Source organism: Vicugna pacos, chromosome 23 (assembly GCF_048564905.1).
Source record: "Vicugna pacos chromosome 23, VicPac4, whole genome shotgun sequence".
NCBI classification, from domain to species: domain Eukaryota; kingdom Metazoa; phylum Chordata; class Mammalia; order Artiodactyla; family Camelidae; genus Vicugna; species Vicugna pacos.
This window is the reverse complement of record NC_133009.1, coordinates 11116212-11130088: the sequence shown is the minus strand read 5'-3', so window position 1 is coordinate 11130088 and position 13877 is coordinate 11116212. Positions and strand designations below refer to the sequence as shown.

General features: G+C 44.1%; 3 protein-coding genes across 6 annotated transcripts in view; 1 reads left to right on the top strand and 2 right to left on the bottom strand.

The window, feature by feature from the left end:
* Window positions 1-5025, bottom strand: part of HSD11B1 (hydroxysteroid 11-beta dehydrogenase 1) — a 32595-nt gene extending 27570 nt beyond the window's left edge. The window contains exon 1 of the mRNA XM_072948485.1: window positions 4899-5025. The gene's annotated coding sequence lies outside the window, so the exon portion shown is untranslated. The remainder of the gene's footprint in view (window positions 1-4898) is intronic.
* LAMB3 (laminin subunit beta 3) overlaps window positions 1-13877 on the top strand; it is a 141357-nt gene that overhangs the window by 68178 nt on the left and 59302 nt on the right. For 3 of the 4 annotated variants that reach the window (XM_072948481.1, XM_072948482.1, XM_072948483.1), the window contains exon 3: window positions 10283-10378. The gene's annotated coding sequence lies outside the window, so the exon portion shown is untranslated. Of the gene's footprint in view, window positions 1-1581; window positions 1716-10282; window positions 10379-13877 lie in introns of those variants that run through there. The other variant, XM_072948484.1, reaches the window with a different exon arrangement.
* On the bottom strand, window positions 12363-13409 carry G0S2 (G0/G1 switch 2). The gene is made up of 2 exons (XM_015234735.3): window positions 13263-13409; window positions 12363-13105 (listed from the first exon to the last, which is right to left on the bottom strand). Exon 2 carries the CDS (start codon window positions 13068-13070, stop codon window positions 12759-12761), a length of 312 nt encoding a protein of 103 aa, XP_015090221.1. The 5' UTR covers window positions 13071-13105; window positions 13263-13409; the 3' UTR covers window positions 12363-12758.

Below are 13877 nucleotides of genomic sequence, written 5' to 3'. Positions count from 1 at the left end.
CGCTGACTGGTAGACAGAATGTAATCCAAGGAGACTGCTGTTTTGACTGAGCCATTTCTTTCTTCTCTCTTTCTAAATAATTTTTGTATTTGTTAGTATAATAATACATGAGGAGGGTTTACAAAGTCACATGGTAACAAAAGTCTTATAATGAATAACAGCAATCGTGTTCCTCCCTTCCGCATGTCCTAGTCCCATTCAGAGGCAACCACGTTTTAAAATCTTATTTCTTTCCTCTAGGAATCAACTCCATATTTTAAAACATTTACTGCTATTTCTTGAGTTTGCAATTTTAGAGATGATCTATTGACTGCCTACTAGGGAATATTAGGACTTCTTTGTTTTTACTCATTCCCTTCCTTCTAGCTATTAAATCACAATTTTAATTAAATCAGTAGTCAGTATTCATATTATTACGACTAATTTTTTACAGCTTAGCAATGTAATGTACTATGATTGCATTTCTTTTCTTCTATTTTTTCCCTCTGTGGGAGTTAATAACCACTCGTTTTTGTTTGTTTGCTTACTTGGTTGTCCATGTTCTCCAAATCCTCTGATAGGAGCAACAAAATGCAAATAAATTGGTCAAATTAATTGGATAATCTGTCTGGTTTTTTTCCAAGGGGACATTCCCTCTGGAGCCCCCAGTCTTCTTATTCCAGTCAGGACTAGGATCTAGGTAGACTGATAGCCTTTGCCATTCACCTGGGAGGTCCGACTTTTTCTTGGTTGACTGCCTCATGAATGGGAGGGAACTTTTTTTAAGACCTTGGATGCAGAAGTACTGTTGTGCGTTTAGCATCTTTACACGGGCTTTAATCCATCAGACCCTGGCCACACATACTGTCAGCTCTGCCTGCTTGTCCTTACTTTACCCTCTCCCTGATTCATTGTTTGGCTGGGTAAGGATTTCAAGATTGGAGATGATTTTCTCCCAGAATTGGAAGACATTGCTCTATTGCCTTTCAGTTCCCAGCTTCCAATGTTGATACAGAGAAGTTCAATTACTGCCTGGATTCTTGATCCTTGGTTTGTGACCTGTTTTTCTTCTTTCTAGAAGTTTTGGGAATCCTTTTCTTTCCTGAGGCTCTAGCATTTTAAATTATGTACTTTGGGGAGAGTCTTGTTGTTGTTGTGTTGAGCACCTACTGGGTGCTTTCCACATGGAAATTCAAATCTTTCATTACGGGAAACTTTGGAGAAATGATCTTTTTGGTTAATGCATTCACCTCCATTTTCTCTATGTTCTCTTTTTGGAAATCTTATTAGAAGATGTCACAGCTCCTGGATGGATCCTGTGAGTTTCTTATTGTTTTTGCCGTATTTTTCATCTCTTAACCTTTCTGTCCTACTTTCTGGGAGAATGTCAATTTTTATCTTCCTGTGTTTCATTTTAATTTTTAAAGTTCCAGTTGTATTTTTATTTTAAAAAGCTCCTTTCTGTTCTCTCCTCCTTTTTAAAAACTTCGGCTCCCTGATCTTCACTGACGGATACACTGTCTTCCCTTATTCGTGGGGGGATCCTGATGTTGCCTGGGCTGTTGCCAGTTTCTTCCGCTTTCTCGATTGTCTATGTTGGGGACTCCACCATCAAAGCCAGTTGATGCTTGGTGATCCCTGGCGTACATTCCGTGGCTGTTAGAAGCTCTGTGTGCGAGGGCAGGGCTTGTCAACAGTAGGGTTCCACTGTAGGATAATCCGGAGGCTATGTGAAGGTATCATTGTCTGTAGTCTTTTTTTTTTTCTTTTTTATTTCTTGGACATTTTTTACAAGGAGGAATCCTTAATTCTTCTGCCTGGGAGGGGGAGGTGCTGCAAAAAGGTGAATGCAGAGGGATATAAGCTGGGCTGTGCCTGTTTGGGGAGCTGAGCCAGGACAAGGGGCTGGGGAATCTCATCTTTCAGTGTGGAATCTTCCTTTTATCCTCTGTCTCTAGCTCCATGCCTAAGCCCACACTCTGCTGAGCCTGATGTCCCTGAGCCTGGCGCCCCTGTGGCCAGTTTCTCTAGAAGATAAACTTTCCTTCTTCTTGGCGGGCAAGGGAGGAGGGAGGGGATTTGGAATGTCTTCTCCTACTTTTGCCCCATCCCTCTCTCTGCACGCTGAGGTTCCTGGTGCCCTAATCCCTGAGCCTCTCTTGGGCTCTGTGGCTTCTTGCTGGCGTCTCGTCATGGGCTGTGGGCTTCAGCAGTCTCTGGCTTGCTAAGTCACTCGTTCTTGCTAAGTCACTCATTCACCCACTGTATCTTCCTAGAGGGTGCTGATGTTTCTCATCTGCTGTTGTCTCCATTCTGGTTCTCTTTGTCCTTGTGATTTATAGCATGCAAATTCTCCTCCTGGGTCAGCGCACTTATTAGGGAGCAGAAATGAATGATTGTTCAAACGGCACGTTTAGCCCTGGAGCCCTCTTTGGAGTAGCCTCTCAGGCTTGACATGAGAAGAAGCGTGTGGTAGCACGGACTTGTCTTCCTCCCAAGGTACCCAAGAGTCAACAGTGTGGGAGTGAGACTTTTTCTTAAGTCATTTGAATGGAAGAAAAGGAGGGAGGGAAATATTTCATTGATTCATTTATCCATTTTCCCCAAATGTTTATTGAGCACGAATAAATGCCTCCAAACTGTGCTCGGTGCCAGAAATATAAAAGCTGAGTAATATTTGGTTCAGGAAGATTGTAGTTAAGTATAAGGAAGGTAGACAAGTAAATCAAAGTTCACGATAGCATAATAACAGCATAACAACAGTGTAATTGTAAATCAGAGCTCACAGTGGTGTAGTCAGAATGTGCACTGGGTGCACAGAGTACAGCTGAGGGCATCCAAGTCAGCCCAGGGCAGTGGGGAAGCCTTCTGGGAGGAGGTGGCCCAGGGGCTACGCTTTGAAGAGTAAGTCCAAATTATGGAGATGAAGAAATTGAGGGAAGGCTATACCAAGCAGAGGGAACTGTTACATTTTTAGGGAAGGAGTCTAGAAATAGCTTAACATGTCAGAGTGACCTCCGGTAGGTTGAAATGGCTGGAGCCAGAGTCCATGTTGGGGAGGGACCTGAGTAAGGAGGGGCCCATCCCTGAACTAGAAATATCCACATCAGTCTACAGCCTGATCCTGGACCTGCTAATGAGAGGTGCAGAAATAAGAATATCTTATTCTCTCTGTGAATTTGAGCAAATTAAAAAAAAACATTATTTGTAAAATGAGGATACTGTGAGATCATATAAACAGATGAGATATGTAAAATGCTGGCTCAGTGGTAGGAATGTAAAATATTCCAGTTCTCTAGTGACCAGCCTGCCTTAAAGCCTTCTTCTACTCTCTCTAGTCCCCTGAGAGTTACAAAACAGATTCTGGAAAAGCTTAACTGCTAGGAAAATCTTTTCCTTCTTCCCGTGTCTGCCAGGTAAGGATTACTTGAGCATCTTTCAGCTGAATATTTTATTTTATTTAATCAGAAGTTGGTGGGTGGCTGGGGCACCTTCTAATAAAGTTTGGGTGGTTTCTTAAAAGGCCCCTGGGTGGGACCAAGATAACTGATTTCTAGTCTCCCCTCTACCACTGACACATAGGTGACCTTGACAAGGCCCTGCCCCTGCCTTGGCTTCAATTCCCTCGGCTGGCAAACAAGAGGAATTAAATTAGATTACCTTAAGATTTGTTCCAGCTCAGAAATTGGATGCACGGAGGCTTTTAGCTGTACTGACATTAGTGTAAAGAAAGAGCTAGGATTTTTGGATTTTATTTTCGTATCATACAGAAGAGGGAAAGGCAGTTCCTTTCAAATTCTGGCAGGTGAGCAGGAGCGAGATTCTTCTATCTCTCCTTACCTCTCCCACCCTCCTTTCAGCTTCTGACTGTGATTTACTCACACAAAACCCAAAGAGAAATACTGGCACTAAAAGAGGAAAAAAACAAAACAAAACAACAACACTTGAAGTCTGTCCCTTTGGCTTGTTTAGCTCTGTTGGAAAAGTTGGGGGAGCAGGTCTCTTCAAAGCCAATTGTTATGTAAACACACCATCACGGGCTACAGGCACCTTGAAAGCCTGTGCTGAGCTATTTGAATCCCCCCAAGTGATTGGATTAGTAAACTACTACCTTCTGGAAGATACTGTCTATTGACAGTCAGCGAGGGTTTGGGTAAATGGGGGTGTGGGGAGTGGGGAAGGCATTTCCTGTTTCTGTCAGGTTCTCACTAATGGACCTGAAAGAAGCACCTTTGAACTCTGTCTGAACAGGCTCAGGTCAGTATCCGGAGCAGCAGAGGGCCCCGGGATTTAGGAATAGGTGAATAACACGGGAAGAATTTTGATTGACAACTTTCGGCCTCCCTTGGTCCACTGAACAAGACTCCTTGAGATAAAAGGAGCCTTCCTCAAAGCTCCAGCTCTCAATATTAAAACTATTAAGCCAGCTGATGATTGGATGCAAAATAGAGGATCCCGGCACTCTTAGCGACGCCCAAGATACAGCCTAGGGTTTGTGCTCTGTCATCGCTTTAAAGCCACTTTATAATAATGCTTACGACCTGCAATCTTTGTATGATTTCAAAAGAACACGCAGACATTTTAAAAACTATTTTTGCAACTTTTTGCTCCAACTTAACTTTTTGTCCCAAAATGATCAGAATGTGCTCAATGCCAGCAACAGACATCTGATTCCATCTGTGTCTTGTCACATCTTCCCTCCTACACATTGAAAGGGTTATTGGGCGTTTCTTTTTGTTTTTGTTTTTTTGGGGTTTTTTTTGACCGCATTTGGCATTGAAGTCTCTCTTAGCCCAGCCCTCCAGTTTATTCCAATAGAGGCATTAGTTCAGTAGCGGTTTTTGAGGACCTAGTATGGACTAGGCCCTGACACCTATAGTGATGCTATTATATATTATTGTGATTTTAAAAAGTCTTACCTTGAGGTTTCAACCAAATTTGACTTCTTTTTATTGGTCTCCTTTTTCCTCTTGCTTCTTTTCTCCCTCTCCCTCCTCCTCTGCCTTCCCTTCTGTTTCATCTCTCTCTTCCTCTGCGGTTTCCCACTCTTTCGGGAGGGGCAGGATTTCCTGCTCAGAAGTTGGTTGGTTTCTGGGAGGAGTCAGAAGACCTGATTTGGGGCTGGAACCAGCTGCTCTGTCACCTGATACAAGGAGGTAAAACCCAGGCCAAGGAAGAAGACCTTTATGCTAGGACTGATCTTGCAGCCGGGAGGCACCGGGAGACGAGCCCCAAAGGAAGGGCAGAGTGGGCTGGTCCTGGGCATCACACATCAGGGCTCCCCAAAGGACAGAGGACCCCTGTGGCCGTCCAGGGTGGGAGTGCTTGGAAGCGGTCCTGGTTGCCCTGGAGACTTATCCATTACTGTTGTCAGCTCTAGATCTGCCAGAGGCATACCAGGCAGACCCTGTCCCACCCTTAGCAAGTGCTCACTCTTGGATTCCTGGCTTTGCCGCAAAGGAAAGTACTAAAACAAGAACTGGGTTTGGGCGGATTTTCCTTCCCCACTGGGAGAGACTAGCAATCTGATGTACTCTGTGAGGCTGTGGGTCGTTTCTCAGTTATGAATTCCTTAGAGAGTCATCTATGTTACTTATAAACCATTATGGTGCTCACATCCACTGGAGTGCGGAGTAGACGGCAGAAGGGAGACAGGATCCAGATGGGGTAGGGACTCCACTTGTAGGGATAGGAATTCCAGCCTGATTCACACGGACTGATGACAGAGGGTCTCCTACCACGTCAGAGGGTTTCATTCTTTAAAACTAAGGTAGAGACAACAAGGCGTCAACAAAAAGTTTACTTTCTTCATCTAGTTATTTATTCTCCATTCAACAGATTAATGAGCACCTGCTCTTTGCCAGGCACTGGGCTTGGAACTGGGAACAGAGTCGTGAGCCAAACTAGACAGAGCCCTGCCCTGGTGGGGAGCGTAACTAACATGGCTGCACACTGAGCTCTCTGTTCCTTGGAGGGCTGGAATTGCTGGGTTCTAGTGTCTCCTTTGGACAGCATCACTGGACCGATTTTGGATAGTCATCTTTCTGTTTCTTAGCCAAAACGGAACACTGGTTCTTCCAACAACCCTGATATCTGCAATATTTACCCGTTTCTTTATCTACAGGCTCCCAAGTCTTAGAGGATGGAAGACTTTTTCGTCTTGTTTTTCTTTCAGGAGCCAGTTGTTATATCTAGAAGTTCTGTTGATTCTAGCTTATCCACTTTGTAAGGCTCTCTGAAAAGGTCTCGTCACACACTGGATGTTTTCTTAACTGCCAGTTTTGGATTTCACTTAATTTTTTTTCTCATTAAACTCCCTAAGTAATATTTGAGCTCATTAAAAGAAAAGAAATGAAAAAAACAAGTCTCCTTTACTTCAACTGTTGGGTCTACTCCAGATTGCTCTTTGGAAGTTTCCTAAAGTCTGTTTTCATTTTTAGTTAATAATTTTGAATTTTTTGTCCAAGATATCTTTTAAAGAAAGGCTTCTGGAATTGTCTTCTGTACTGTATTTTCTAATTTTTCTCACCCTCTTAAGGCACTTTTTTTTTTTTTAATTTCACACAGCTGAGTTATTTAAGTTTTCTTTTCTTACCTGGCTGCTTTCAAATATTTTTCTCCAGCTGAAGGACTAACAATTAACTGAGTTAGTCGGTAAAGATCTGTAGTCCAGAAGAGTAAATACCTAATAAAATCCCAAATTATGTAAAAGATTTCTGCCTGGCTTCCTGAGATTTAGGAAAATCCTTAATTATAACTCTTAATATGGCTCCAGACCAGGGTTTCAATTTAACTTCGTTAGGGTTGCCTTCTGGTTTAGCGATTTTACAATGTAATTGCTTTTTTTCCCAAAGAAAACTCTGGAAAAAAAAAAAGGCAGCTCATATAGAAGATCAGGTAAAGATAAGTGGAAGAGAGAAAAATGAAATGAGGGTGGGTTCCAGAAGGTTATAAGTGTCTTTGAGCAAGACCATGCTGGACTTAGAATTTTGTTTTTTAAGGCCTAAGCATACTAATCAAAGAAGCAAACTGCTAACTCTTTAGATGTCTGGGGTTCCTCTTAAATGTATTAATTTATTGATTTTGACATGAAAAAAGTTCCCTCATGGTGGCCATTGTTATTCTAAGCTCGGGGTTTTTGCCCCTTATCAAAGTAAGTGCAAGTGTTAGGATGACAGGGCACCTGTATACAGGAAGCAGGCGTTTGTCAGAGAGGAACGTGCCGATCTGATGTAGAAGAGCCCAAGAAAGCTGCGAGGGTTCACTTAGTAAGGAAGTGTGCCCAGGAATGGTTGTCTTGGATTCCCCGTCTAAGCCAAGGTTAGGGAAGGCCTTGTAATCGATGACCTGAAAATTTTTGACCCCAGGATGTAGACTAAAATTGACTTCTTTTCACAATGAGTAAGACAAGGAGGGCTCTTTTGTAGGGGACCCAGAGCCAGGTTTGATTATTTGCCTCTTCCTGAGTAGGTACCTGTCTAATGGACCTCGAACTGTTGTCCCTTAGGACCAGATTGGATTGGTGACTTATTGGGCCTGTTCATAGGGAACACTTCCTTATTTGTATATCAGAAATAAGGCATTCCAGAACAACAACAACAACAAAACACGTAAGACTTCATAACATTGATAAACAAAAGCAAAGGAGAAGTGAACAGCAAGGGAACAGCAGTTTAATGGCAAATATAGTTATCAAATGATATACCTCCAAAAAAAAAAAAGAGTCTGATGAACTTATATGAGACCTATGTCTAATTACTCTGTGGTATACCACCCAGTCAAAATGTCTAATGACTTACCCAAAGGCCTAGGTGTAATTATTTACCAGAATGTACATCTATAAACTAAAATTTCTATTACTTTACACAAAGACTGAGGCCTAATGATTTTATACAAAGACCTACTTGGTTATAAATGACAGAAGCAGTGAAAACTCAGTGAAACTACTCAAATTCAGATTAGTGTTGAGACTGATTACCTGGCAGTAGATCTGAAGGGCAAACAGAGTTTAGACACAAGGAACCCAGTAAGTATACCTTTTACTTTTTGGGGAAACGTGAAGTTCAGAGTTTGGTGTACTTTTCTGGACATAAGTGGGCTGACATCATCTGTAGAAGTGTATTTATTTGTTGCTTGGTTGGCACTCTGAAATGTATTTATGGGGTGAGTCAGTTCCTGGTTCTATGGCCCTCAGAAGTGAGGGACTGTTATCGACTGGTTGGCTTGTAAAATTATGTTACCAGAGGTGAGCTGTCATTGATTGAACTGGTGGGTTTAAGACTGGTTCTGGATACCATGATTATAGAACAATCAAACTTTTCCTAAGAATGTGGAAACATTTTAATAGTCTCACAGTTGACACCTACTAGTTGTTTTCATAGAACATAGGACAGGTCGGCATCTGATATAGCACAAATTTATATACATATATTTATTAATGTTAATAGAGCAGACTTTTGTGGTGTTTTGTCAAAGGGCAAGGTGACTAATGAAGGCTTCACTTGACTAACTGTGGGTACCCCTAGGTTAAAGGACCACAAGGGTAAAGTGTTTTCTAAGAGAGGTAAACTTAATCAGGAAATAGTTTATTTTCAAAATGAAATCCGTTACTTTTAGTAGTCATCCAGCAAGAAGGAAAATGTTTACTATGCTAAGAAAAAGAATAAAGAGGCACTGAAAACATAGAGAAGAAGCTGGAATGGGAAATACATTCCCTATTTGGTAGTTGTATTAAACAGAATCCTAGCATCATGTAAGTGGGTGGGACCTCAAAGCTCATCTAACTAACCTCCCTCTAAGTTCAGAAATCTCCCCTCCAGTTCATACCATCCCCGGTAGATGATCTCTGACCTTTGCTTGGGCCCTTTTAGTAACAGGAAGCTTACTATACATCACAGCTCATTATGTTTTGAATTACTCTGATCTCTTAATGACACATTTCCTTGCACGCCTACGTGTTAATTTAGTTTTGCATTTTCAAGCCACGTACCACAAGTGCATTTTATTGGACTTTGTTGGACCAATATGACAGCCCTTCAAATATGTGGAGGCAATTGTTATGTGACACTACTGTATCTTATATTCTCTAGATCCATTCAATTTTTCTGTATGTGACAGGGTTTCTGAATTTTATCTGCCCAAGTTACTCTGATCTAAGCAGGTTTTTGTGTGTCAAGATCTCTCAAGAAATATAACAATGACAACTATCATTGGCTGGAGGCTTACTATATGCCAGGTATGGCTGTAAGCACTTTATGTGCATTATCTGATTTAATCTGCAAAATTATCTCACTCAGAAGGTACCGTTTTATAAATGAGGAAAGAATTGAAGTAACTTGAGGCAGAGAGTTTATAAGTAACTTGTCCAAGGTCTTAGAGCTAGCGAATAGAGGAGTCCAACCCAAGCAAATTCAGGCATTCTGACTTAACTTCTTCGGTTTCCCACCTGCCAGACTGCAAAGTAAAACAAAACCACCTCTTTTTCCATTTTCCTGGACTTCTACTTCTGCTAATAAGGTGTTAGTTTAATTTAGCAGCCCTGTCTCAAATCCTTGTTGGATTCTATTGAGCTTGTAATTAGTGAAAATATCTAGGTCTTTTTCACATGATCTGCTGCTAGAATAAGTCTTCATAATTCCATAGTCATGCAACAGGTTTTTGGACCTGAATTCTGTGCTGTATCTTCTTTCCTATTCAGTTTCAATTGGCTAGCATCAGTGCATGGTTCTAGCCTATTAAGTCATTTTGAATCCTGACACTACTATCTTAGCTCCGTATCACCAAATAGAACTGATAAGTGTATCTTTTATCACTTCTCCTAGGTTGCTGATAAAAATTGCCAAACAGAAAAAGGCCAAGGACCATTTTTGTCCCTGTGTGGGAGAGGGACTTAGTTTGATCACAACCAGACATAATCTTGTGAGGCAACCTCACAACCTTAATTCTGAAACTATTGAACAAACCATTTTCCTTTCCTTTCCTTTAACCCAGGATTTCTCAATCTCAGTCCCATTGAAATTCTTGGACCAGAGAATTCTTTATTGTGAGTGGCTGTCCCGTGCGTTATACAATGTTTAATGGCATTCTTGGCTTCCACCCACTAGATAGATGTCAGCAGGAGTACCCCTCCTTCACTACCAGACAAGCAGAAATGTCTCTGGACATTTTCAAATGTCTCCTGGGGGACAAAACTGCTTCCCTTCCCATTGAGAACCACTACTCTCACTTTATAAGTAGATTAATTGAGACATCAAGTATATATGAAAAACCTACTGTTTGCCTAAGACTTGATCATTTCTTTCAGCACTAAAGAGGAAGACATCAAGAAGATTATGCTATGAGAGAGAAGACCAGCTCCGTATAACAACTGGGAAAAAATGATCCATTACTGCATGATCCGGTATGAGACCCAGACTGACTGACCTGTGAGAATTCAGAGAAATGAGAAAAATCAGTGAGGACAGAAAAGATTTCAATAGCTCAGATTTGATGGGGTTGGTTAATCTGAACATGAATAGGCATGAAGCATAGCCTTTGAAACTAAAAATACATAGGCATTTCCTACATATTTAGGCAGACATGTAAAAAAATATTTTTATATACAGGCAAACCAAATAATATAGGCATTACCTTCTCAAACAAAAATCGGAGTCCATGATTTGATATATAGTTTGACAAGAGGCAGGATATTTGAAATCATACCTCTCTTGGAGAATTTGAGGTATATGGTTTCAGAAGGTGTGGAGATCGTGGGTTGGAGGGCATTCAAGTGGGAAGGGTAATGTGAACAAAGGTGAAAAAGACCGAAAGGGACTAGGAGGGTCCTGGGGTTCAGCGTGACAAGTCAGGTAGAAGAGCTGAGACGCAGGCAGGTCACAGAGACACCAGAAAACCTGGTACAGGAGTTGAGGCTCTGATGGTTTTTTGGGGGAGGAGCAACAGGATGCATGGTAGGGAAGGAAGGGCTCCATCCCCAGTCCGACAGTGGATGTTTTGGGGCAAATTCTCTCCCGCTAGAGAGTGCAGAAGGTGGTTTGAGACGCTGAGAACTGGACCAGGTAGTGGCTGTGTGGGTGGACGAACAGGAAACATAATAGGCAAGGCACTTGGGAAGGCCAACTGAGAGAATAAGATTGGGTGAATTCCTGAGTTTTTTGGACACTTAAGGTGAGGCTATGTCACCTTAATACAGGGCCAAGTTTCCCGTTTTGGAAACTGGGGAAACAGTGGTTTCATGGCTATTCTGCTCTTCCTTTAAGTATGTCTCTTTTGCCTTGTGTGTCACTGGATTCTGACTGCTTTTTTGTTTGGAGTGATGAGGAGAGATTTCAAGCGGAGATGGCACCCGATCAGGGCCAGAAATGCTGCACAGGACTTTGAGTTGGCAGAAATAAAATGGAAGGGTGTATGTGTGGGATGAGTGTGGTGGTGGTGAGAGTCTGGTCAGAGGCAATGGCATGAGTCTTCCTATGTCTGCAAAAATGCACAGGCAGTGATGGCGAGAGTGAAATGTCTGCACCTGGTTAGGGCAGGAGATGTATTAAAATCGCGAGGAGAGTGGCATTAGGCTTCTGTCCCAGGCTACCTCTTTAAGAGCCATTGCTTAAAATTTCTTGTGTTGAACCCTAGAGCACCACCTTCCCTGGAAGAAGAGGACTCAGGTCTGCTACAACCAGCTTTATCCCCCTTCTAACCGAAGGCTTCACTGTGATTTGAGTTTGTGTGGAGGAAGGCTGGGTAGAACTGGACATCCAATTAAATGTTCTTGGGAGATTGCCTTCCCTCTTTTCCTACAAACTAACTAGTTTCTTCCGTCCCTCCCTCCCTCCCTTCCTCTCCTTCCGCCTCCTTCTCACACGCTAAAATGCAGTTATGAAGAAAGAGGTATCAGCCACAGAGCCTCTGGGGCACAGGTGTGAGATGGCAAATAGGTTTTCTGATCTGGAATTAATCAGTATCTCTCATTCACTTACTCTAGCTCAGAAATTGATTTATCTTGTTTTTTTAAAAAAAAAATTTTTTTCATTTAAAAAAATGTTGGTGCTAGAGATTGACCCCAGGATATCATGCATGCTAAGCATGCACTCTACCACTAAGCTATACCCTCCCCTCCTTGATTTAGCTTCTTATCTTAAAATGCTAAGTCTAGGGGAATTTATAAGAGTGTCTCTTTTCTCACTCCGAACACAAAGCAAAAACAATTCTCAACAGACTTATAAGCATGGAACATCAATCTTGGAATGGGAAGCATTCAAGCAAGTGTTGCCTGACCTTCAGCAAACTGCTCTCTCCGCTGTGCCCCGTAAGACCCCCTTCACCAGCAGACCTGCTCTCCCTGCTGCCCACCCCAGGAAACCATGCCCCTCATGAATTAGATGCTAAGACAGAGTACAAAACGTTTTTTTATTTCAAAATGCAAAATGGTGGTCACTGTAATAATAATAATAATAATAATAATAACAATAACAATAAAAATATAAAAAGGATGTCTTCTCCTTTCAACGCAGTGTAAAATGGTAGATGCACTCAGATACCTGACAGGTACCTAGTTTTGGACATGTCATCCCTCTTCAGTGCTGCACAGCAGCAAAATTCAGTCCCAAACTCCTTTTGGTGGATCCGTGTGGTAGGTAGCTCAGTCTTAGAAGTCAGTGGCTTCTCAGGAGCAAGTCCCAACAGCACAAGGCTCCCACGGGAGCCCGACCCTCGCGCCCTGGCTCCCTCTTCTCCCTTGTCTCTCTCCCCTTCCCTCCGCCGCACCCCCCCCCCCCCCAGGGTTCTTAGGAGGCGTGCAGCCGGTTGGAGAGGGCCCGGCAGCCTTGGACGGCCTCCGGCGGCTTGTCTTTCTCCAGCGGGGCCCGCTCCCGCAGGGCCTTCCGCTCCTGGGCGGCCCGCAGCTCGGCCACGGCCGCCTCCCGGTCCCGCAGGCGGTCGGCGGCGGTGAAGGGGCTGCACAGGGTCTCCATCAGGCCGAGCACCGCGCCGACGAGGGCCAGCACGCCGCCCAGCACGTACAGCCTCACCAGCTTCCGGCCGGGCTTCTGGGCCATCAGCTCCTTGGCCAGAGGAATCAGCTCCTGGATCGTTTCCATCTCGGTCGGCTCCGGGCTCTCGGGCTGGGAGTGACCTGCAGGAGGAGCGGAACAGGAGAGGGGGACCTTTAGCCACGGAGGATGGTTCCAGCTTCCCGAGCACCCCTCACTCAGCCCTCCCGGGGGAGGCCGCAGAGAGGGGAGCCCGCCCGGGACCCCGCGCCCCACCGCGCTCTTCTCCGCGAGGCTCACCTAGGGGCGCCGCGCGATCGGCGTGTGCGGGGATCCGCGCCTCTGCGTTCTCCTCCTCCTCCTTCTTTTCCGCAGCCCCAGCTCTTTCGGAGGGAGACTCCGCCACTGGTACCGGGACAGCGTCCCGGGGCTGCTTATATTTTTGCTCCGAGCCCCGCCTCCTGGGCTCCCGGGGCTGGGGCCCGTGCAGCCAGAGCCAGAGAGGGGAGGGGGAAGAAGAGGAAGGAAGGGAGGGAGAAGAGGAAGGGGGAGGGGTGGAGCGGGGCAGGGACCTTCCAGGAGGTGGCCAAGAGCTGTGCACTCCTGGGCCATGTGAGCTGGGGGTGCGGGGGAGGGAGGGTCTGGATGCACAAGGGTGAGGGCCCGGAGCCCAGGGAGGTATCCGCGTTCATTTCCAAACTTTCTTCATGGTGTGGGTGGGTCACAGCTTCCCTTGTTCGGGGCAGCCTGAGAAGGACCCCTACTGAAGACACCTGGGATTCTACCTAAATGAAAAATTAGTTTTTATTTAGAAAGACTGTCATCTTTCCACACACATAGGGATTGGAAATAGAAGGCAAGGGGGAGGGATCTGAGCAATGAACAGAAGAGGTCTCCAGGATTTGTATAACACAG